This window comes from Lolium perenne, chromosome 6, assembly GCF_019359855.2.
Source record: "Lolium perenne isolate Kyuss_39 chromosome 6, Kyuss_2.0, whole genome shotgun sequence".
Classification (NCBI taxonomy): domain Eukaryota; kingdom Viridiplantae; phylum Streptophyta; class Magnoliopsida; order Poales; family Poaceae; genus Lolium; species Lolium perenne.
This window is the reverse complement of record NC_067249.2, coordinates 256505822-256530453: the sequence shown is the minus strand read 5'-3', so window position 1 is coordinate 256530453 and position 24632 is coordinate 256505822. Positions and strand designations below refer to the sequence as shown.

The 24632-nt window shown below is 45.4% G+C and overlaps 3 protein-coding genes across 4 annotated transcripts; all 3 read left to right on the top strand.

The window, feature by feature from the left end:
• The first annotated feature begins 4556 nt into the window (after positions 1-4556).
• Positions 4557-7685, top strand: LOC127305277 (silicon efflux transporter LSI2). Its single transcript, XM_051335690.2, has 3 exons — positions 4557-6211; positions 6576-6765; positions 7144-7685. The coding sequence occupies exons 1-3, from the start codon at positions 5096-5098 to the stop codon at positions 7410-7412; spliced, it is 1575 nt and encodes a 524-aa protein (XP_051191650.1). The 5' UTR covers positions 4557-5095; the 3' UTR covers positions 7413-7685.
• A 985-nt stretch (positions 7686-8670) lies between these two features.
• Positions 8671-11268, top strand: LOC127305276 (G-type lectin S-receptor-like serine/threonine-protein kinase SD2-5). The gene has a single exon (XM_051335689.1). The coding sequence runs from the start codon at positions 8689-8691 to the stop codon at positions 11188-11190; it is 2502 nt and encodes an 833-aa protein (XP_051191649.1). The 5' UTR covers positions 8671-8688; the 3' UTR covers positions 11191-11268.
• Positions 11269-16408: 5140 nt separating this feature from the next.
• LOC127305275 (ubiquitin carboxyl-terminal hydrolase 2) lies at positions 16409-20630 on the top strand. Of its 2 annotated transcripts, none has more exons than XM_051335687.2 (6): positions 16409-16614; positions 16826-16891; positions 18546-18592; positions 19349-19395; positions 19477-19579; positions 19658-20630. In XM_051335687.2, exons 2-6 carry the CDS (start codon positions 16861-16863, stop codon positions 20423-20425), a joined length of 996 nt encoding a protein of 331 aa, XP_051191647.1. In that variant the 5' UTR covers positions 16409-16614; positions 16826-16860; the 3' UTR covers positions 20426-20630. The 2 variants fall into 2 exon arrangements, with proteins under 2 accessions (XP_051191647.1, XP_051191648.1); XM_051335688.2 differs by having other exon boundaries at positions 16409-16619.
• The last annotated feature ends 4002 nt before the right edge of the window (positions 20631-24632 follow it).

Sequence of the window (24632 nt, the reverse complement as noted above, 5' to 3'; positions counted from 1 at the left end):
AGGACGCGCCCCACGGCGATGGTGTCGTCGTAGCTTCCCATGGCGGAACCCTCCCGATTCCGGCCTCCAGACGCCGCAGGCCCCACGGTGGGCGCCAACTGTCGTTGCCTATTCGATGGTACCTCGGAGGAGGGATCCTCACGAGGGGAGAAGAAGTAGGGGCCATAGGGCGGAGAGCACTCGGGACGGTGGTACGCGATTTACCCAGCTTCGGAATACCTGCTCGATGACAGGGCCTACTGCTGCTTGTCTGGAATTATCTAGGCGCTTTCGCGTTGTTACAATGAGTTGTCGTTGTGCCTCTAGGGCTCCCGGGATCCGGCTTATAAAGGCGCACGGATCTAGGGTTTACATGGAGAGTCCTAGCCGGATACAGGTTTGCCTAACTATGGTACAATGTCTTGCCGTGTACGTCAAGGATCCGCCTCCCTCTATACGTCGTCCTGGATCCGGGTTCCTACTGGGCCTTCATGGATCCGGGTACCTCCAAAGGTCGGTCGGATCCGGCTCCCTTCTCCTGGGCCGGACTTCATCCTTCAGGATCAACAACAACTGGGCCGCCCGATGGGCCGCATGCCACATCACCATTTGTGGGCCACCCGGGCTTGCCGGATCTAGGCACTGTCGATGGTACACCCATGAAGTATACCCACAACATTCTCGATTCAACCAACCGAGTTCAAATTTGAACCGACGTTTGATCGGAGGTCTAGGTAAACCAGTGGATAATAAGATGGGAGCATGATCCGAGAATCCAACAATACGTTCTAGCGCGCGTACCGTTACCATTGGAAATTTCAATTCCCAGTCGGTATCCATTAGTACACGATCTAGATTTTCAAATGTTGGCTCTGGAAGGCTGTTAGCCCAAGTAAATTGTCTGCCAGTCATTGACACCTCCCTCAAGTCCAAGCTGTCAATGACCGCATTGAACAGGAAAGGCCAATGATTGTCAAAACTGCCCCTACTCTTCTCGCTTGGGAATCTCAACAAATTAAAATCCCCTCCTATGAGAATAGGATGAGGGTTTTCCTTTGCTAAATTCACCAACTCACGAAGAAAGGCGGCTTTATGAGCTTCCTGAGCAGCACCATACATGACTACCAAACTCCATATGAAATTGTCGGCTCTATTACGGATGTGGAATTTGATATGATACTCCCCAACCGAATGTGCTAACACTTCCATAGAATCAGTTTTGACACCGAGTAAAATGCCACCTGAACGCCCACGAGGTGGACAGGATAACCAAGTAAAGTCTATGCCACCGGAAATACGGTTTAGAAGATTTGCGAGAAATCCCGTCGCCCCGTCTCAGAAATAGCCAAAAAATCCAAACTATGATCCCTAATGCAATCGGCAAAATGTAAGTGTTTAGCCAAGTCACCAAGACCTGTGCTATTCGCAAACATGCCATTCATTGGGAAACAATTGGATATTTGGGAATTTTTGACCGTTTCTGCGGTATTTTGTTAGAGGGAGATTTGGATTTCCGACGAGATGCCTTTAATTCATATAAAGAGTACATGTCGTCCTCATCCAAACCCACCTCTGACACCTCACCAACTAGATGAGAAAGAAGCTGACCATCTGATGTGGCAATCGCTTCATCCTCATCCAAGTAAGTGGAGTTCAACCTAGCCGGAGCTTTTGGAATAACCGTAAAACGATCAAATTCCAGATGCTTCAAGACTCTAGTTGAAACAAAAATCTCATAGGATACTAGGCAATGTCGTATGATAGTGTTGAGCCTAGGAATTATAAATCATACGACATTGCCTAGTATTGCCATTCAGGGTTAGCCCCCAAACGATATCATCATCCACCCCGGGGACAAGAAGAATGTTTGAGATTAGCGTCCAAAGGTCGACTAATTGCGTGAAGTGTTCCATGGTGAAAGAGCTGTCCAAAATTATTTTGGTGACCCAAGCATCCTCACATAGCACTTGGGAGACCTTCCAATTCTTTCTCTTCGAGGCCGCAGAAATGAGCGGGGCTATGTAATTCGGTTTCATCCCATGAAGCTAGGGGGTTTGCCAAAAAGGTGTCTTCTTCCCATTCTCAAGGGTAATCGTGGTCACCGCGGAGAAGATATCCATGTTATATTCGAAACAAGGGTTCCCGGAGCCCACCCAAATCTTGGAAGGATCTTTCCATTTCAACCAAGGCCGGCGTAATCAAATCGTGGTCGTGAACTTCTCTAAGTGAATAACCCCAAGGCCCCCAAACTTTTTGGGATGACAGACTTTGTTCCACTTAACCTTGCACTTTGCTCCAGTGGTTGTTTATATTGCGGACCAAAGAAATGCCCGCTTGGTCTTGTTAATGATTTTGAGGGTGCCAAAGGGATGACGAGAGGCGTGAGGTAGTAGATAGCTTGGGAAGTGATCACAGATTTTAGTCTCCCGTTCCAAGACAGCGGCAACAAATTTCATACAACTCTACAAGACAGTTTTGGTGATCATGTTAAATTATCAACTTTGGGTTCTACCTAAATAAGAAGATAAACCTGCAAGGTTGATCATGTTGCACCAAGATTAGGTTAGGCTGCAACAAACTTGCTGAGGAGCTTTAATCATTGTGACAGTTTCTTCTTCCTGGTGGGGCCAGCAACTCGGCATCAATCCACGTCCAGCTGAAAGCGATCCAACGTGGCAGGGAACAGGAAATATCACAGTACTGTTCAAGCTCTTCTCTACAATCAAGGGATCAACAATGGATCAAGGAGAAGAGGAGAACATGATTAGCAGGGACAGTTAAGGGGACAGAAACAGAGCCATGGCTGAGAATTCAGACAAGGGATAACGTTGATCCGGCACCAAACCCCCAGCCTCATCACCCTCCACCTCAGCAACCAGTCACCATCTTCGTGTCCATGGCCGGTGAGCGCAAATAGCTCGGTCTTCGTGTCCATGGCCGTCGCCGTCTCAGGCCCCGGCGATGTTCTTACGATTTTTCTCCGATCAATCATTGAAAGGTCCGTATTAGTATTTACTACTAGTAGTACTTACTGTGCTCACTGACGGTAGTGGTAGAACCTGAATTCTTTCCAGCGGACGCATGCCAAATCAAAGTTCTGGGCGGACGCACCAGCTCCATGTGAGATCCAGCTGTCACATAAATGGTAGGCTAGCTGATATTACGTTTTGTTATTTAAAAAGCTGTAACTTTAAAATCGTGCGGCGAAATTACAATCCGTTTTCACTTCTAGAATCCCTACGACGAGAGCTTTAAAACTAGACCACATTTTCATATGTTTTGACGAATTTTTATAAACAGCAACTTTGATGTGCGACAGAGCAACTTTGTTGTGTAGCAAAACAACTTTCGTGTGCGGAAAAGCAACTTTTGTGTGCAACGAACATGTACATTTTTTGGTTCATGAAAGCACAATTTTGGTGCTCGACAACAATTTTGGTGTCCATTGGAGCAATTTCAATGTGCGGATGAGTGGTGCCCGACGACATAACTTTGGTGCCAACATAGCAACTTTGGTGCCCGGGGACACAACTTTGGTGCCAACACAGGAACTATCATGCGCGACCGAGCAACTTTGGCGCCCGACCGAGCAATTTTAGTATCCTGCAGAGCAACTTTGGTACTTGACAGAGCAAATTTGGTTTGTGACGGCCCAATTTTAGCGTCCATCGAAGCAACTTTGGTGCCCACTGAATAATTTTTGATGGACGGCTGAGCAACTTTGGCATCCAGCGATGCAACTTTCGTTGTGAATGTAGATTTACGCTGTGCAGCAAAGTTGCTTCGCCCCACACTAAAGTTGCATCGTCTCGCATTATAATTGCTTTGTCGCACGTAGAAGTTGCTTTAGAAAAAACTTTATCAAAATACATAGAAATGAGATCTAGTTTGGAAGAGCTCACCGCAAGAAATTCAAAAGTGAAAGCGGATCCTAATTTCGACATCTGGTGCAAAAGTTATATGATTTTGAATATTTGAAAAGGAAAATTAATGTGCATGCAGTCATTATTGTGCATGTGCTATAATTACTGGATGTGTCACCATAAATAGCAGGCGTTCACACTGACAAAGCTAGCATGTTTCCTTTTTAAGTTGCCCGCTCAGATTCTCTAACGGGCATGCGGCCGCTCCCTAGACGCTCCCGTGGTAGAAATGCAGAATAGTATGCAACACAGTTACTGATGTGGCACCAAAAGTTGAAAATGACCTCCCTAATTACATCCCAATCATGTGTTCTACCAAGTCAAGAGAAATTTTTTCCACCTCTTCTGTTGCTCCAGTCATCATAATGTGATTCATTCCTGCATGTCCAATCGGATTCAAAGCCCAGTGATAATCCTAGTTTAGAGGAAACCAGGAACAAAAAGGGTAGGAAAATATTATTTTTTTATTGCCAGTGCCAGTAGGATCCAAGACCAGTCGGCATCCAATTGTAATTAGCAACAGTTTCGCCCTAATCATGGTCATGTGAGGATGTGGTGAGCACACAACGACGAGGTGATCCAGCTCTCCACACGAGCCAACCATAATTCTCTCTCTGGAAAAACACAAAATAATTTTCTTTCTCTTTTGGTGTGGACATTGTCCCATCGATCGACTGGTAGAGAGGTAGAGAGAAAATAATATCCAGGTGGGGCAATCTACTAGGAGGCCATGTGGAGCATGCCAAGTGTTACATTCCTTTTCTGAAGAAGAACCACATGTCATGCCATGTCGCGACATCCACTGCTAGCTGCTAGGTAGTTCCTGCACAAGCTCTTCATCTTCTTCAACCTTCGTGGATTGGTTTCCTTGGGATCCATGGAGACATCCTGATCAAATTGGTGGTTTGTTGGTACGTGTTCGTGCATGGCTGTGTGCCTCCATTATTGGAATTGCAGTTGAGGTCCTGCTCTTGTTATTGTTGGTAGCTTCACATGTGAGCTAGCTGGTCCAGTGACCAGTGAGCAGCAAGGCACAGATCTTGTAGCTAGATTGCAGAATTTAGTTTCTAGATTTATCGGTGAAGAGTTAGGTACGTAGCTCGTTGTTCTTGGATTGAATCCCAAGAGGAGAATCCCGCAGATTCAGTGTTGTAGTCGAATCTTTGGCTTGGGCTGAAGTAGGCAATTCAGCAATGGCGATGGAGCCGACGGTGAAGGTGGCACTGGGCACGGCGTCGTTCGCCATCTTCTGGGTGCTGGCGGTGTTCCCGGCGGTGCCGTTCCTGCCCATCGGCCGCACGGCGGGGTCGCTGCTGGGCGCCATGCTCATGGTGCTCTTCAACGTCATCACCGCCGACGAGGCGTACGCGGCCGTGGACCTGCCCATCCTGGGCCTGCTCTTCGGCACCATGGTGGTGAGCGTGTACCTGGAGCGCGCCGACATGTTCCGGCACCTGGGCCGGCTGCTCTCGTGGCGGTCGCAGGGCGGCAAGGACCTGCTCGTCCGCACCTGCGTCGTCTCCGCGCTCGCGTCGGCGCTCTTCACCAACGACACCTGCTGCGTCGTGCTCACCGAGTTCATCCTCAAGATCGCGCGCCAGAACAACCTGCCGCCCAAGCCCTTCCTGCTGGCGCTCGCGTCCAGCGCCAACATCGGGTCGGCGGCGACGCCGATCGGCAACCCGCAGAACCTTGTCATCGCGGTGCAGAGCGGGATATCCTTCGGCGACTTCGTGTTCGGGATCCTCCCGGCGACGCTGGTCGGCGTCGTGGTGAACGCGGGGATGCTGCTGTGCTTGTACTGGAGGGAGCTGTCGGACGAGAAGTGCGTCGACGTGGCGCACGACGATGCCGTCGAGGTCGTGGAGGAGGACGACGTCACCTCGCACCGGTTCACGCCGGCCACCATGTCGCACCCGCGCGGCCGCGGCGCCAGGCTGATCGACGGCTCCAGCGGCTCCCCTGACGCGGCCGGAGGCTGCGAGGCGCACTGCTGCTGCTGCTGCGAGCCGGAGAAGCCCGACGCCGACGCAACCAAGGTTGGGATCCACCAGAGACGGGGCGGGGCCGTCGGCGTGAACGGCGCGGTGGTGGCGAAGGAGGAAGAAGCGTACAACTCGGTGGAGGAGAAGGAGGAGCTGGCCATGGAGGAGTGGAAGAACAAGCTGTGGAAGACGTGCGTGTACGTCATCACCTTCGGCATGCTCGTCGCGCTGCTGCTGGGGCTCAACATGTCCTGGAGCGCCATTACCGCCGCCCTCGCGCTCATCGTCCTCGACTTCAAGGACGCCCGTCCCTGCCTCGAGAAGGTAACTAACATGCCTTTCTTTCTTCACTGTCGTTCTTTCTGTCTGCAGTTGAACTGAAATGAACCTTCAGCCACATGTGTACATATTTGAAATTCGGACTCACTTTTGGAATGAAAACTTTGTTTTACAGTCGATCTGATTTTACTTAGTTCGAAATCTGTACAGAGAATTAGTTTGGCCACTCTGTTCTTTCTGAGACTAAAATTCACACTAGTACAATTACTAACTGTATCTTGAGATTAATAATTGATCGAAGGCCTAACATACTCTTGTCCAACCAATGGCTAACTGAAATCCAAGTGATGGTAATTTCGTGCTGTTCAATTGTTGCTTACTGTGGTGCTGCCGAAAAACAAAAATTCAGGTTTCCTACCCACTGCTGCTATTTTTCTGTGGGATGTTCATCACGGTGGACGGCTTCAACAAGACCGGCATTCCCAGCGCATTCTGGGAGTTCATGGAGCCTTACGCGCGCATCGACACGCCAACCGGTGTAGTGATCCTTGCGTTGGTGATCCTTTTCCTCTCCAACGTCGCCTCGAATGTCCCCACCGGTTAGTTTCTTCTCCGCCTCCATATTGGCTGAACCTGAAAACATATTCACTGCACCTCAGCTTCTCCTTTTCATTTGTCCTATAACACATATAAATTAGAGTAAAAGGGCATCTAATTTTTCCCACAATTCAAAATTGATGATCCCAAGATGTACAATATCACAGTTAATCAAAAAAAAAAACACAGTAAGCAGGGAAATGAAACAGTGGCATGGTTCAGTTTGGATAGGCTGTGCAATAATGTCTGAATGTATTAGTAGATGCTAGGCAGACTGTCAGGTCCCAGCTTCTTCCAGATTGGTCGATCATTCTACATTCTACAGAACAGAAACAGTTGAACATTCCCTGACTGACAGACTCCACTGTGCCTTGCCCCAGTCCTCCTTCTCGGCGCGCGAGTGGCGGCCTCGGCGGCGGCGATCTCCCCAGCCGCGGAGACCAACGCGTGGCTGCTCCTGGCCTGGGTGAGTACGGTGGCCGGAAACCTCTCCCTGCTGGGATCGGCCGCGAACCTCATCGTCTGCGAGCAGGCGCGCAGGTCCCGACAGTTCGGGTACACGCTCTCCTTCTTCAGCCACCTCCAGTTCGGCTTCCCGGCCACGCTCGTCGTCACCGGGATCGGGCTGCTCCTTATCAAGAGCAACTGAGGAAGAGGTGCAGGTTTAGAAGAAAACGGACAGGAAGAAGATGTGGATATAGATATTTGTAAAAATTTAAGAATCTGTGAATGTTCAGGCCGTTGTGGCCTCTGGGGTGATGATCTGCTATAAGAAGCTGGGAGGCTGATAAGCACAGATTATGATGCCATGGTGCTTGGAGGCTTTTTGGGTTTGTACATTTTGTATTCAAGAAAAGAAGATGTATACATTCTGGAGTAGCTGGTATGTAAGTAAAAGGAAGTGTATATTGGTTCTGGTTCAGGCATTCTGTTGTTATTTACAAGTTGAAGAAGAATTACAGGTTATAAAGTTGGATGATATGTGTTTGCATTGCCATATGCTAATCAAGTGGGAATAGCGTCAAAATGACACTTACTCCTGGCCCCACAGTGCCATCCTCGCATAATGGGGTCCATGTTCAACCTATCAATCAAACATACATATAATAAAATGGTTATAATCCCATAACCAAGCATCAAATATCTACGGCCTATTTCTTTTGCATGATTTTAAAGATGTGGGAACATGAAAAATGCAAGATTGCGACCATGTATATTCGGATTTTTTTTTATTCCATCACAGGAAAAACAAAAGAATCTTTCCAATAGATTTCAGAGTTTCTACAGGATTTGAACATACAAATCAAACAAGCGACACAGTAAAAAATCCTGAAGATTTCAATCAAACATAAATGAAATAAAATTTATGTTATCCACTAAAAATATCAAGCATAGAACCAGTCCCTGCGAGTTCATGATTAAGAAATCGGATTGGTTCAGAGTTACCTATTGTTGGAGAAAGGAGTTCAGACTTGTTTTTTTGTGTGGTAAACGCAGGTTCAGACTTGTCAAGCATGAGAGACCGTCAGTGTCATCTTTACTAATACTAAAAACATCTGAGTGCAGCAGATCATATGCTTCCGTGCCTAACAGGGGAGATTGGTAGACCGCATGACCAGCCCACTAAGACTCGTTGACGTAAAGTCATACACTCAATGGGCCAGCACAAGCGCACTGCCAGTCAGTCAGTGGCGCCCTGGAACGACTCAGACCAGCCCGGCCATCTCCAAAAATCCCAGAGCTACTCCCTGTCTGGCGATCCCTCCGGCGATCACATCATCCCCTCGGCAATCAGGTGTGATTACTGTGTCATCTTATTTCTACTCTGCAGGTCCATCTCCAGTTTCTTGCTGCCTTCCTGGCTTCCTCCTCGTGCTAACTGATTCTTCTTTAAAAAAATCCAGTTTTGCGTTGAAGCACGTACCATGGGTCCTGCCGTTCTCTTCCTCGTGCTGGCTGCAGCACCTCTGCTCTTGGCGGCGCAGAGCTTGAAACACTATTCCACGGCCAAACCCTCAACAACTTGGATTAACAATGCTGTTTTCTTCGACAACCGCACCAACGTCCGCGACATCTTCACCATGGTGCATCACAGCAGGTCTACACCTTACATCACCGCAGGGTTCTTTTGTGCCTCCTCCTCCTCCTCCTCCTCCTCCTTCTCGTCGTCGTCTACGTGCAACGAGTTCCTCTTTGCGGTAGCCATTTGCTTCACGATGTACGGCGTCGGCCCTCAGCAGGTGGTTTGGTCTGCCAACCGGGATCGCCCTGTTAGAGAGAATGCAACCCTTGAGCTTACCACATATGGAAACTTGGTCCTCCGTGATGTTGATGGTAGCCACGTCTGGTCAAGCAACAGCTCGGGCCGATCTGTAGTTGGCATGCTGATCACAGAGATCGGCAATCTGTTATTGTTTGATCACACAAATACGACTGTGTGGCAGTCATTTGATCATCCTACTGACATATTGGTCCTGGGGCAGTCACTTGTGGAAGGTATGAGGCTCACAACAAGTACTTCTGCAACAAATATGACCGAGAATCAGTTTTATATCACTGTACACCCGGATGGATTATATGCTTATATTGGATCCACACCAGCACAGTGCTACTTCACGGATCTCATGCTACGTAACGACACAGGAAATGATCCAACAAAGGCCACATTCAACAATGGAAGCCTCACCATCTTTGGGATGTATACCACAGATCTAGACATATTGGACAACACTATCATGCTGCCACAATCTGACTTCTGTCAGTACATGAGATTGGAGTCAGATGGACATCTAAGGCTGTACGAGTATGATTTGTTTCGTGGCAGTTGGACTGTGGTATATGATGTAATGCAAATTGATGATTGTGATTACCCAACAGTTTGCGGAGAGTATGGGGTATGCAACAGGGGGCAATGCACATGTCCACTTGAGAACAATTCAAGTTCAAGCTACTTCAAGCCAGTGGATGATCGCAAACCTAATCTTGGTTGCACGCCAGTAACTCCAGTCTCTTGTACAGAAATACAGCACCATCGGCTCTTGACCATTCCAAACATTTCTTACTATGATAAATACATGAATTTTGATGCAATAAATTATGAAGAAACAACCATCGATGGCTGCAAGCAAGCCTGCTTGAAGAACTGCTCCTGCATGGCCGTTTTGTTCAAAGGTGAAAAATGTGTGTGGGTGACAAAGGTCTTCTCCATGAAATCAATACAACCTGAAACTATTGGTTACAACTCCTCTGCTTACCTGAAGGTGCAACTTAGCCTCTCATCTGAAAACAAAACAAAGATGCAACTTAGCCCCTCAAACGAAAACAAAATGAAAGTGATATTAGCTGCTACACTTGGAGTTGTCACTACTCTTGTATTGCTTGTCATTATTGTCGCACTTTATCTACAAAGGAGGAGAAAGTATGAAGAGAAGGATGAAGAGTTTGATTTTGATCAATTGCCTGGAATGCCGACAAGGTTTTCTTTTGAAATGTTGAGAGCATGCACGGAAGGTTTCATCAAGAAGCTCGGAGAGGGTGGGTTTGGATCTGTATTTGAAGGGAAATTAGGTGAAAACAGAGTTGCAGTGAAACGTCTGGAAGGTGCAAGACAAGGAAAGAAAGAATTTTTGGCAGAGGTCGAGACCATTGGCAGCATTGAACACATCAATCTTGTTGGTCTGATTGGCTTTTGTGCAGAGAAGTCTGAGAGGCTTCTCGTATATGAATATATGTCAAGAGGGTCACTTGATAGGTGGATCTATTACCGCCATAACAATGCCCCACTTGATTGGTGCACTCGATGTAGGATCATTATGGATATTGCCAAGGGCCTATGCTATCTTCACGAGGAATGCAAGCGAAAAATTGCTCATTTGGACATCAAGCCACAAAATATTCTGCTGGATGATAACTTTAATGCCAAAGTGGCAGATTTTGGACTATGTAAGTTAATAAATAGGGACCAAAGCAAGGTAGTAACTAGGATGAGAGGAACACCTGGATATCTGGCACCTGAATGGTTGACGTCGTCAATCACTGAAAAAGTCGATGTCTACAGCTTTGGAGTTGTTATAATGGAAATAATAAGTGGAAGAAAAAACATTGACAACTCGCAGCCCGAGGAGGATGTTCATCTCATAAATTTGTTACGAGAAAAAGAGCAAAACAACCAGCTGGTTGATCTGATCGACAAGCATAGTGATGATATGGTCTCACGCAAGGAGGAAGTGATTCGAATGATGAAGCTTGCAGTGTGGTGCCTGCAACATGATTGCACTCGAAGGCCCTCCATGTCAACGGTGATCAAGGTATTGGAAGGTGTGACACGCATAGAAACTTTTAACGCGAATTCTCTCATGTTTGTTCAAGATAACCGATCGACATACTCAGCCCCATCTCAAGCATCAATCTTATCTGGCCCAAGATGAAGGCTAATGAGCAGAAGGAATTTAGCCTGTAAGTTTCTGCTTTTGTATCCTGTCGTGTTTGTGCTTTGGGATTGTGTTTGGAATGGCATCAAAAGAACAATATCCAGCAAATATAATTATGTTTGATTGTTGGTGGAGGTGGAGTAGCATTTCCTACCTTTATAGCTGAAAAGCCAGTAGTGCCAATTGTGTATGTTAGAACATTACTAGTGATGGTTTTCTTGAGTCCTATGTAAGTTGCAGCTCGCTTTGTATTAGTATGCAGTTAAGGGAAGCCGAATTGAGTTTTGGCTATCGGATGCATATGCTCCCTTTATTTTGAAATGCATCTTTGATATATTTTGAAATGTAAAAAAATTCCAAACGAAAAATTCATGTGTACATCTTCACATGCTATTATGCTAAGTGCGCACAAAGTGTTTCCATGAAAAATCGGCTTGTCGTTTGGGCTGTGTAAAAAAGACATAATTTGGTGCTAAAAATAATGTTTTTTTGAGACATATTTTGTCTTTTTTACATTGGCCACAAAAAATATCGGTTTTTCGTGAAACTGTACGAACTCACGTTGATTGTCGAGATGTACATGCGAATTTTTTTGTTGGAACTTTTTGATAATTAGAAATATGTTTTTTTAGGTGGGGGGAGCATACACACCAACTGAAGCCGAATTGAATTTGTTATTTTAAACAGTTGACTGGTGTAATGGCGAAAGCTTCAATGTTTACCTTCCAGGGTAGTGAAAACAGAGCATTAAGATTGATTCACAGGGCCAACACTACCCACAAACTAACTAGTACTGTACAATATTAAGATTGATTTCACAGGAGTTGCAACTAGATATGTTCGATTGTTGGTGAAGTAATTCATACCTTCAAAGCTGGAAAGCCACTAGTTCCATGTGCTGTACTTTCTTCATGTCCTCTGTAAGTTGCAACTCGCAATGTCTCAATATGGAGACAAGGTACTGCACGTGTTGGTGAAGTATTACAGTCACATGTTTTTTTCCCTGTTGGGGAATTCTTCGGAGTTGGGATCTGAAACTGAGACATTAATTCAAGAATCCAAAATACCTAACCGAGCTCGAAAGAATACCGCTCGAGCAGCAGGGTTGGTCCATGGGGGAAGCAGAGGCTCTCCGGGGGAGAAGCGGAGATAGGCTGTGTCCCATCTCGGAGGCGGCTAATGCTATATGCTGCTGGCTGCCGCAGGCGCACGGGTGAACGCCTCAGCGTTGCCTTCCATCGCGTGAGGTTCGTGAGCGCGCCTGTGTAGAACCGCTGCAAGAGGAGATTGAATTGGGTGTTCTTATTAGGCCCAGTTCTTTTGAAGCTTCTAAGCAGCTTAATGGTGGAAATAAGTTAAAACCCAAAAGAACTGGATTTTAAGCCGTTTTGGGGGGCAGCCGTTTCTGGCCTTTCCTGTGTAGTGGGGGGAAGCTAGGTACCCCCCAGCTTCGTGCAGCTTCCCGAGCCCAACCCAAACGGTACATAGTGATGCCCCTAATTTTCGCTCTATTTACCTTGAAATGCCACCGCGCTGGCCGAATCATTTTCCTACCAGATGCGACCCAAGCGACACCCTCAGCTTCTCTCCCTCGAGAAAACCGCTAGGGTTCCTCTCCGCCACACCCAGCCGCCGCCGTTGGCAGGGCAACTCCGGCCACCTCCCCCGTCGCCCCTCACCGCCAAACTGCTCCCCATATCGTCCTAGTTCCATTCCAAGGCACGTCCCTGCCACATCTCAGGGGACGGCTGACCCAACGGGCGGACGGCCTCCGATCCACGACGACAGCCACGCTCTGCCTCAGCTCGGCCACGGGAACCTGACCGACGGACGGCCTCCACGGCAGCAGCCACATCTCTTCCCAGCTTGGCCGCGGACCCAGCGGCACCACTCATCTGCTCACGGGTATTCGCCTTGCGCGGCTGAGATGGTTGATGTGCAAGCCGGCATGCGCGTGTACACTTCCTTCTTTGCCAGAACGAGATGAACACTGATACGAGTATTTGATTAGGCCTTGTTTTTCTTATCCAATTGATAGATGCCGAGTACACGCACCACCCTAGAATCTTGATGCTAGCTAGTACTCGACCCAGTTCTCCATGATGTTTAATGTTCAGAATTCAGATGTTCTGTAATTGTTTTCTTTCTCAATTTTTTGGCAAAAACAATAACGAACAACTGAATATTAGGCTGTTAAAACACAAAATTATTGCAGGGGCATTACAGACTTTTTATCATACAACTCAAACAATAAGCTAGGACGAAAGAAGCCGAAAAGAACTGGGCTGCAGTTTATCAGGAGCTTAATTACACAGCTGTTTCTATGGACAGCTCAAGCCGGAGTGGCTTATGCACAAGCCGCAGTCAAAAAGAACTGGGCCTAAGAACCGCGAGGAACCCATGCCGGAGAAGCTGTGGCAGTGGGACGCCGGGGCTAATGGTTCGAGGTGGCGCCGGCGCCGGCAAGAGGGAGGAGGCATCACAAAGGGGAAAAAGTGGGGAATTTTGTATTTAGTGTACACTTTCCATTTTTATTTACATTCTCACTTTCTAAAAAAGCTTATATTTCAGAACGGATATAATATCTTATAACACCTTGTGCAATGTAATAATTGCTTTTTTGTGTGTGAATCACAATGTAATAGTAGTAATTGCTAAAAGTGCGTAACCTCACCACTCGTGTATACGCCGTCTAGTCTCAGTTAAACATGGCATCCGAACCGTCCAGCCATTGCAGCATAAACCACATCCGCGTAGCATTTTCTTTGTATGTTTACAACATCATTTCTGTGTCATTTATCGTGGTGCATCATATCATATAAACGTTTTAATCTTTCAAAAACACCAATAATGTGTATGTACGTTGGATCATGTGAGCACATGTCGCCTGCTTTTTTCCAAAACAAACCACACACAAGCTTACGGCGTGCAAAATAATGGTTGTCCCTTGAAGCTGGCAACATTGTTGTTTGTTGTGGGTGGCGTGGTCCTAGCCGAAGGTGGTGGGCTGCTTTAGTGCCTCCCCAAGTTGGACAAGATGGCCACTTTTTTTCTCAACGTGCATGGTGTCGGAGGACGATGGCTTTGTGGGTACATTGGTTGGGTGATGTGGTGATAGCGAGCCTACATGGACGATGTTGCCCCGATCCTTGGAGGTGTAAAGATGAGGTGAAGATACAGATGAAAATCCTGTCTAGCGTTTGTCGGGCCGGCAGTGATGGCACCCGTGGGTGACGTTCACCTCCTTGGAGGCATTGCCGAGTGTGTCATCATCTCCCTCGCTTTCTTGGAGTTGGCGGTGTTCTCCGGATGAAAGCCTGGATTCGGAGTAGGATCAACATGATGGAGGCGTCCTCAACGTCGCCCCTCTGTTGGGAGCATCATGTTTGAAGACACAGGCTTGGAGGTCCTACGTTACGCTCCTATGGTGTTACCGATGTTCAAGATTGAGCTTCAACAACACAATGCACGACGTCGTCGGTGACTCCAAGATGGTACCTTGCTTAGATTGTTCAAGTCCTACCATCCACTTCCTACTATAGGGTGGAGGGTGCATCGACAAGTGAAGTTCAGTGGGAGTTGTTGTTTTTCAGAGGTGACCAACGTCAGTCGAGGCGCGGAGATGTTTTTTTAGTTTATTACAAGCTCTTTTGATGTGCAGTCGTTTTGTCATTGGTGGTTTTCTTCGGATTAGCCTAGGTGTGGAGTCACTCGTTGTTCACCGTGAATTATGGTCGTTTTGTACTTACAATTCTACCTTGTATGAAATTATGGTCGTGTAATACAACTTTGTCGTCCTAGGCTCGTTGTAAGCACCAGGTCGACCCCGGGTCCTTTGCCCTCAGCCCAACCATCTTCGCAAGGCTCAATGGCATAGAGGGCTTTAACTTGAGCTCGAAAGTGCATCCATGGCGATGATCTCTTCTATCCTTATGTATAAGGGAGGAGAATCCTGGGAGAAGGAGATGGATGTGGAATAGTGTACCCTTGCGAGGTGGAAATTATTTTACCCGCTAAAATATAATTTGATCTTTAACACTTTTGTAAACCCCATATATTTATGATTTAATACTTGAAACACCTAACGATGAATTAATTCATGAAATGGTATGACAATATTGACCATCTGCACCCCGTCGCCTTTTTTACATGTGTTGTGATGTACAACGAACTCTCTGACCCGCCTTCCCGACTTATCCACTAAATAACTAGGGAAGTCTAAAAGTTCAGCCTGGTGGTGGATCTCTGCAGCTGGAAAGAGATCTTAGACGCAACAAAAGTCAGTGATCTTACATTGGCCCATATGGATGTTCTATGGTGGAACGAAAAGCGGGTTCGACAAAACGACGTGGAACTCGATGAAGGGTGTGGAGTAATGGTGGAGGCACGTGCGCGCATTTTGTTCGCTTGTTAACATGTGAGCATAGTGTACTTTGTTTCTTTCATTTATTTCTAACAGTTAAGTGAAATGCCATAAATATACCACAATGTTTTTCTCATGTACTAACTAGTTAAATTGCAAAAGTGCGAAAACCTCGTATTAGCAAGCTACATATTGATATTTTAAAAATTACAAGGCGCAAGAAATTAGCCGTGAAGTAGGAGCATCACTAAAGATACCAATTTCAGCTAGCTGCACACTCTTTGTCTCTACTATGTGCAAAGTACCTAGAGAGAGGGAACATACACACGCCTCGTCCATCCCTAATGCAAATATATCGAACTGTTTTTTTGAAACAATAATTATAAATATAAACCTCCAGCAAGACGTGTCATTAAAAACATTTCAGTTCCCTTATATACCCTGGTAAGGAAAAGAGTGCGTAGAAACTTGCTGGATCCAGAGTTACATCACGGTTACATCGTTTGTAATACTACTAAGTAAAGGTTCATCGACCCAAATACAAGAAATGTTGCTATCAAACCCAAACTGTCATGAGCTACCATATTTGTTGTTCTCGGGCAGCGACACAATCAGCAAAGATAGCTGTTTCATCACTCCACCATCTATCACCGTTATTGCATGCATCTACTGTCTCAGCAGAATCATATTTTGCTTGAATATGGTTTGAAAAAAATCCTATACAAAATTATGCTGTTTGCACTTGGGACCCACGTGTCAGATATTGTGGGACTATTGCTGGTTTGCCTGGCTCGACCAGACCGAGCGGCCGAGCCCAACAAAGAGACAGCCGAGCAGAGATACTCCGTCCCCCATCCCATCTGCTAGCCTAGCTAGGTCTCGTCGATAACAACCAAAAAAAAAAAAACCACACTCCCGAGCCCGCGCCCGCGCCCGCGCCGCCGACCCCTCCGCCCGTCGCCACCGCCGGAGAGGCCCTCAAGGGAGACGGAACTACCCCCTCGCCGTCCCCGCAGGACCCGGCGCCCGTCCAGCCAGCCCGACCTCATCCTCCCCCGGTACGGTATCGCCCCCTAACCTAGCTTTGCTTGGATCGCCAGAGGCGCGCGAGCAGTCGAATCTTGAGTCTCCGAGACGCCGCGGACTTTTTCTAGCATTCGATTCGAATGCTCTAGAAGCGTGCTCTGGCTTGTCCTCCCCGAGATTCCGGGGGAGCGTCGCGTCGCGTCGTCATCTTCTGTTCTGAGTAGTGGTGTGCTGCAATTGTAGGCCCTCGCTTGCTGCCGTCGGAGGATCCCGCCAGGATGTCGTGGTGTACGATCGAGTCTGATCCTGGTAAGCGCAATGTCCGTCTCTACCTCGACCTTCTTATCTATATATAAGAGTTGTCTGTACTTCGATAATGGATTACATGGTATATGCTGGCTTGCTAGCCCTGGATTACACCATCAACATCGTGTTCGATTATCTGGGTGGCTTGTCTTGGATTCGGTAAGTCGAGCCATGCAGGCAGGCTGTGCGCACTTTTTGTATCTGTTGTACTTGTGAGAGTCAGAATAGTATGTTCGACGCCTCTATGATGTTTGCTGGCTTCGCATTGATGTGCAGGGTTGCTCTTCTATTTTTGCCCCTGTATTATTTTACGAGGGATCTTTGATTCCATACCTCTTACTCTACATAATTAGTGACGAAGCGGCCTCGAGTCGAGTTGTGCTGGCCCACCAAATTGTATTTCTCATGTGGAATAATCAAGTAATAGATAAATATTGACCCTCGATTGCATGGCATGCTAGCTTGCTTGCCCTTGATTATCGCATCAACATTGTGTTTACCTATCTGGATGGCTTGTTCTGGGATGTGATAAGCCGAGTTGTGCAGAATGTGCAGCTTTTCGTATCTGTTGTGCCTGTGAGAGAATCAGGTTAGTGGGGTAGCAAGTTTGTGGTTTGATGGTTCAATGATATTTGCTGGCTTCGAATCGATGTGAAGGGTCGCTCCTATTTTATTTTCATTTCTAGTTCATAACTTGCACATGTATATGGTTCCACTAGGGATCCTTGGTCCCTTTCCTCTCACTGTACACATCCAGTCATGAATAAAACCCCAAATTGGTTGCGCTGCCCACCTAATTGTATTTCTCACGGGGAATAATCAGTTGCTCAAGTTTAGATAAAACATTCACCCTGCTACAGTACCCAGTGGTTTTATATACCGGTGCTTAATAAGTTACCATCCTTGATCGATCAATCATAGGGAGCTCTTTCTTTACTTTCTTTACTACTGTATTTGTTCTTTGCTCAAACTGAGAACTGGATGCATTCTATATGTACTCCATAGTTCTTAATGCAATCTTGTCGCCACTATCTCAAAACATCATATATGTTTGACCCGTAGCTATACCTTAGCCATCGATTAGCCCATAAATGTTTTTACATCTTTTGATGGCTTGTTTTGAGATTTGATAAATCGAGCCGTGCAGGCAATTCAGTTTTAGTATCAGAATAGTGGACTAGTAAGTTTGTGGGTTTCAGTGCCTGATACTATTCGTTCGCTTTGCATTGATATGAAGGCGCTTCTCTATTATTTTCATCATAAGTTCATAACTTGCCCCTGTATATGATTCTACTAAGGATCCTTGATTCCTTAACTAGCTTTGTATATAACTAGTCATGAAGAAACCCTGAGTCAGTTTTGCTTCCCAAAAATTGTATTTCTTGTGGGGAATACTCAAGTACTGAAGTGTAAACATAACATCCATCCAGCTGCTAGAGTAAACCAGTGGTTATACCAGTGCTTACTGCTTAAGTTGTCATTGTTTATCGACCAATCATAGGGAGCTCTGTACTTTATTATACTACTTAATGTCTTTGTTCATTGTGCAAACTATCAGCTGGATAAATTCTATATGCACTTCGTAGTTCTTAATGCAATCTTGTCGCAACTATCTGAAAACATTGCATATGTTTGACCTGAGCCTATTACCTTACAGGTGTTTTCACCGAGTTGATTCAGGAAATGCAAGTAAAAGGTGTACAGGTTAGCTTCCGGGGATCATTGTTTTCCTTGTTTGAACGTAATTTAGATACGAAATCTCTGTCATTTATCTTTGATATATTGTCAGGCAATTATGTAGAATGCTTTAGTTGGAATTGTTTGGTGAGCTGTGCACTTTACGAGCCTTCTGAGCAGTTTGTCTCCCTGCTGCAAAGAAGTTTATGCTAACCTGATTGAACCTGTAACGAGGAACTACCTCTACAGCTCTGCCATATGATGTCTGTATGATAAGCAGAGTATATATACATTAGTCAATGCTTCCGGTAAACTCATACTGATGGTGTTTGTGATGACATGGACTTGAATTTAAAGTACACATCCTTCATGAATAGAGGCATAAAATAATAGGTTTCTACTATAAGAGAACTTTCTGAATGAAATATGGTGGCTATTAAAAAAATCTTTGATAAAATGAGAAGACATGATAATCCTAGCGGTCAGTGGGCTATGTATGTCACTGTTAAAGCATGGCAAAAGGAAGGTGTCTTTACTGAAGCTTTTTTTTCCCCTATACCTGCTTATCTATTTGTTAGTTCGATTATGGTTTCATTTTTAGTTTGATTATGGCTGTACTTTTTCCTAATATATGTGGCATTAAGGATTCCTAGAAAATAAAACAGTAGACGGCCTTGTATCTTATGTTGCCATTTATCAAGAGAAAAAAAGCTCCTATATGTTACTGCATTTGGGGACATAGCTCTTAGCCTCCTCTTAATTTGTTATGCTATCTTCAAACAGGTGGAGGAGCTTTACTCTCTCGATGTGGACTCTCTTAGTGAACTAAGGTGAGAATCTTCATTGTTAGTGTCATTAAGATCTTCTCTCAGGATGCCTTAACAAATTATTACCCTCTACATCTCATTTAGGCCAGTATATGGGTTAATTTTTCTCTTCAAGTGGATGCCTGGAGGAAATGATGAACGTCCTGTTGTCAGCGACCCAAACCCAAACCTTTTCTTTGCTCGCCAGGTTAATTACATCATGTCCCTGAAGCTGCCATTGTTTAGTACTCTGCTTTAAACAGTTGATCTAATCGATCATTTTCAGGTCATCACAAATGCATGTGCCACTCAAGCTATTCTCTCGATTCTCATGAATCGCCCAGAAATCGACATAGGTCCAGAATTGTCAAACTTGAAAGATTTCACAGGAGCTTTTGCGCCTGACATGAAGGGCTTGGCAATCAACAACAGCGACTCTATCCGGGCTGCCCACAACAGTTTTGCAAGGCCAGAGCCATTTGTTTCCGATGAGCAGAAAGTTGCCACTAAGGATGATGATGTCTACCACTTCATAAGCTATATACCTTTTGATGGTGTTCTCTATGAGCTGGATGGGTTGAAGGAAGGGCCGGTCAGCCTTGGGAAGTACTCTGGCGGTCCCGATGACCTTGGCTGGCTGCAGATGGTGCAACCAGTCATACAAGAGAGGATCGAGCGCTACTCGCAGAGCGAGATCAGGTTCAACCTTATGGCCATCATAAAGAACAGGAAAGACGTGTACACCGCTGAGCTGAAGGAGCTGGAGAAAAAGAGGGAGCAAATCTTGCAGGAGATGAACGAGGCCACCGCCACAGACACCGAGCCCCTGAACAGCTCGCTCGCGGAGGTGGCATCGGCGATTGAGACCGTCGGCGAGAAGCTCATCATGGAGGAAGAGAAGTTCAAGAAGTGGAAGACGGAGAACGTCCGGAGGAAGCACAACTACATCCCTTTCCTCTTCAACCTCCTCAAGGCGCTGGCGGAGAAGAAGCAGCTCACGCCGCTCGTCGAGAAGGCCAGGCAGCAGAAGGCTCCCAGCACCAGCACGAGCTGAACACATCTTTAGAGCGCGGTAGTAGTTTCGTTGGAGGTTAATTGCACGCATCTTCCTCTCTCGGAGTGCATCATGTTACCAGATACAGTACCTAGTTGGCAGCAGCTTGTAAGGTTATAAACCATTTTCTGCTTTGTTTTTCTTCTGCAACTGTGCTGGAATATCAACTTTTTTTTGCTGGGTAGAACTGTAGAACTTCATTTAATCTCGAGGGCGGTAGAATTGTCAGTACAGTTGTTTCTCAGTGAAGAATACCGAGTACGCTTGAAGAGTAAGAGAATGATGAGAAGGGGATTTTTGGCTCTCGGGTGCAACACACCTCCATAGACTAAAAAATTTATAGTAATTTAAAAAAGTCAAAAAAAAATTAATCTTCCTGGAAACCAAGGATGGTCAAGTTTGTACTTGTAAAAATGTTTAGAAACAAAATGATTTCCATGATCTCTAGGGCAAAAAAGACAAAATTATGACAAATATAAAATGACTAGTACCTGGTCATGGGGCGTTTCGAGTATGTTCTTTTTACCCGGGATACAATAAAAATAATATCCTAGGGAAATATTTTGTTTCAAGTACAATACCTGATCATCTTTGATTTCCAAAACAGTTTATTTTTTTTAAACTTTTTAAAATATTTTTTTTCCAAATATAGGGGTGTGTCGAGAATGATGTGCCTAAATTATAGCTTCGCACTACTACATCCTCTGTATAAATGACATGTGGGACCTGGGCCACGTGGCAGTAGCTCAGTGTGGCATTCTCCATCCATATGCCACGCGTATTTTCTAAGTTTTTGCTGTTTTGCTTTGCAAAGTTAGCAGCATTGGGACGTTACTGGGTTGTCGCCGGAGCCTATTGCATTGACGTTCCTCGTTCCTTCCGGCGAGCTTTGATTAGGGATTCTACACAAATGATTAAAAACAGTAATGAAGCATAAATTGGGGTGTCATATAGAACCTTCACTTTGCAACAAAGAGAACAAAACACGAGGTGACGCCTCACACGTGTTTTTCCTAAATTTCTTTGAGTAGGTGCACATAAAAGTGTTAGATTATTAGACAATTTTTGTTTGAGATTGATTACCGAAAACAACATGATAGATGCACAAGCATACTTAACCACACACATCAGACTAAACGCATGTATCAGATCTGAACATGGAACAAGTAGCAGTGCAAGGTAAGAGAGGAAAAGCACGTACATCGCGACCGAGAAGGTCGCACCAGCAGCAGCACCATGGTCATTGTTGATGTCGCCCATGATGTAGTCGGATCTGTCGAGGAAGCAGTCAAACCGGCAAAGATGAAGACGAACAGCAGCAAGCAGTCGCGCCGAGACGCTCCCCAAAAACCTTATCGCCCGCCTCCCGGTGCAGGATCTCGATGAACGGGGTTTCGGAGGTCTGCTCTCACGGACGGCTGTGCATGCAGTCGCCGGGATGGGAAAGACTAGAGAGTAGTGCAACAAAAGGAACTTCTTCATGAGAGAGGCAGACTAGAGAGTTCTGAGCCTGTATTTCCAGATCTGTTATGTCTCTTGGTATAGCCTGGGAGGAGAGCCGACCCGACAGTGTTGCCACGCGTAGGAAGCAAGGGACACGCGGCGAGCATGCACATGCAGGACACATGCCCAACACAGTTGGTGCACCAAGCAAAAATTTAGGCTTCCTTGAGTGTGTCTTGAACTCGAACTCGAAAGTTGGGTTAACCCGTCGGCAACTCACGTGGGTCTCAAATCCATCTCCCTCGATGCAAGGTCTATCATATTTCTTGATAGTCCTTTTGTGAAAGGATCTGCCAGATTCTTAGCACTTTGGACATAATCCAATGCTATTACTCCGGAGTTTTTCAGTTTTCTGACAGACTTCAATCTCGTCTTGACATGTTTGGAACTTTTCATATTATCCTTAGAACTTTTCACTTTGATAACCACAGTTTGATTATCACAGTTCATGAGGATAGCCGGTATTGGTTTTTCAACCATAGGCAAGTCTATCAAGAGATCACGAAGCCATTCCACTTCGACAATAGCTATATCTAATGCTGTGAGTTCTGCTTCCATAGTTGACCTCGTTAAGATGGTCTGCTTGCAAGGCTTTCAGGAAACAACGCCACCACAAAGAGTGAAAACATATCCACTTGTGGCCTTCATCTTAGCATCTGAAATCCAATTAGAATCACTATACCCTTCAAGTCCTTTTGGATACCCGGTATAATGAATTTCATAACTCATGGTTCTCTTTAGATAGCGCATCACTCTCTCAAGAGCATGTCAATGATCATCTCCCGGGTTGGCCACAAATCGGCTAAGTTTGCATACAACAAACGAGATATCAGGCCTCGTAGCGCAAGCTAAATACATGAGTGAACCAATGATTTGAGAGTATCTCAATTGATCTCTAGTTGCCTTTTCATTCTTTCGAAGCAAGACACTAGGATCATAAGGTGTGAGAGAAGATTTACAATCAGCATAACCAAATCTGCTCAACACCTTCTCAATATAATGAGATTGCACAAGTGTAATCCCATTATTCTCATCTCTTAACTTGATGTTTAATATAACATCAGCTTCTCCAAGATCTTTCATCTCGAAACAGTGAGATAAGAAGGTTTTGACCTCCTCAATCACTTTGAGACTTGTCCCAAGAATTAGTATGTCATCCACATACAAACATAGGACAACTCCCTCACCCCCACCATGGCGGTAGTACACACATTTGTCGGCTTCATTAACAACAAAGCCCACTGATGTCAAAGTTCTTTCGAACTTCTCATGCCATTGTTTGGGCGCTTTTTTGAGACCATACAAAGATTTCTTTAATTTACACAGCTTTCTTTCGTGACCTTGTAGCACGAAACCATCAGAATGTTTCATGTAAATTTCCTCGTCCAACTCTCCATTTAAGAAAGCCGTCTTAACATCCATTTGATGAACGAGAAAACCGTGTGAGGCAGCCAATGACAGTAGTACTCGAATTGTGGTCAATCTCGCCACATGTGAGTAGGTATCGAAGAAATCTTCGCCTTCCTTTTAGGTATAGCCTTTGGCTACAAGCCGAGCTTTGTACTTCTCAATAGTACCATCAGCTCGAATATTCTTCTTAAATATCCATTTACATCCTACAGGTTTGCACCCATAAGGACGCTCAGTTAACTCCCACGTTCCATTAGCCAAGATGGAATCCATCTCGCTTTGAATCGCTTCCTTCCAGTAGTCTGCATCAGGAGATGCGAGAGCTTCTGAAATTGTAGTGGGAGTATCATTCACAAGATACACAATGAAATCATTACCAAAATACTTTGCAGTCCTTTGTCTCTTACTTCTTGTTGGAGCATCATTGTCATCCTCATCGGGATCTGAATTCTCATCATCAGATTCGCTAAACTTCATAGGAGTCTCATGAATTGGATCAGATTCCCAACTAGACATGCCATGCATATCTCTCATACAAAATATATCCTCAAAGAATATAGCATCTCTTGATTCAAATATGGTGCCAACATTCATTTCGTCCACTGCAGATTTCACCACAAGAAATTTATAAGCAATGCTATGGGCAACATAGCCAAGAAAGACACAGTCCACGGTTTTTGGTCCAAGCTTTCGCTTCCTGTTGATTGGCAAATTCACTTTAACCAAACAACCCAAGTTCGTAGGTAGGAGAGTGTTGGTATTTTCTTTTCTCATTCCTCATATGGGGTAATCTCTTTATTCTTGGCCGGAACACGGTTTAGGACATGACACGAAGTCAATATAGCCTCCCCACACCATTCCTTGGATAAACCCGAAACATCTAACATGGCGTTAACCAAATTTGTTAGAGTACGGTTTTTTCCTTTCCGCAATCCCATTGGATTGTGGGGAATTGGGAGGCGTCCTCTCATGGATTATACCATGTTCCACACAGAATAAATTGAACTCATTAGAAAAGTACTCTCCACCACGATCGGACCGGACCCTTTTTTATCTTTCTTTCAAGTTGGTTCTCAACTTCAACCTTATAGATTTTGAAAAAAATCAAGAGCCTCATCTTTAGTTTTCAGGAGATACACATAACAATACCTAGTGGAATCATCAATTAAAGTCATGAAATATTTCTTTCCACCTCTTGTCAACTCACCATTCATCTCACATAGATCTGAATGTATGAGCTCTAGTGGTGCCAAGTTTCTTTTCTTCGCAGGCTTGTGAGGCTTGCGAGGCTGCT

Excerpts from the sequence above, each read along its gene's own strand:
- LOC127305277 (XM_051335690.2), top strand. The coding sequence starts at position 5,096 with ATGGCGATGGAGCCGACGGTGAAGGTGGCACTGGGCACGGCGTCGTTC. Across the intron at positions 6,212-6,575 it reads CCCGTCCCTGCCTCGAGAAG|GTTTCCTACCCACTGCTGCT; the intron begins GTAACTAACATG and ends ACAAAAATTCAG. Across the intron at positions 6,766-7,143 it reads CGCCTCGAATGTCCCCACCG|TCCTCCTTCTCGGCGCGCGA; the intron begins GTTAGTTTCTTC and ends GCCTTGCCCCAG.
- LOC127305276 (XM_051335689.1), top strand. The coding sequence starts at position 8,689 with ATGGGTCCTGCCGTTCTCTTCCTCGTGCTGGCTGCAGCACCTCTGCTC.
- LOC127305275 (XM_051335687.2), top strand. The coding sequence starts at position 16,861 with ATGTCGTGGTGTACGATCGAGTCTGATCCTG. Across the intron at positions 16,892-18,545 it reads TACGATCGAGTCTGATCCTG|GTGTTTTCACCGAGTTGATT; the intron begins GTAAGCGCAATG and ends ATTACCTTACAG. Across the intron at positions 19,580-19,657 it reads ACCTTTTCTTTGCTCGCCAG|GTCATCACAAATGCATGTGC; the intron begins GTTAATTACATC and ends GATCATTTTCAG.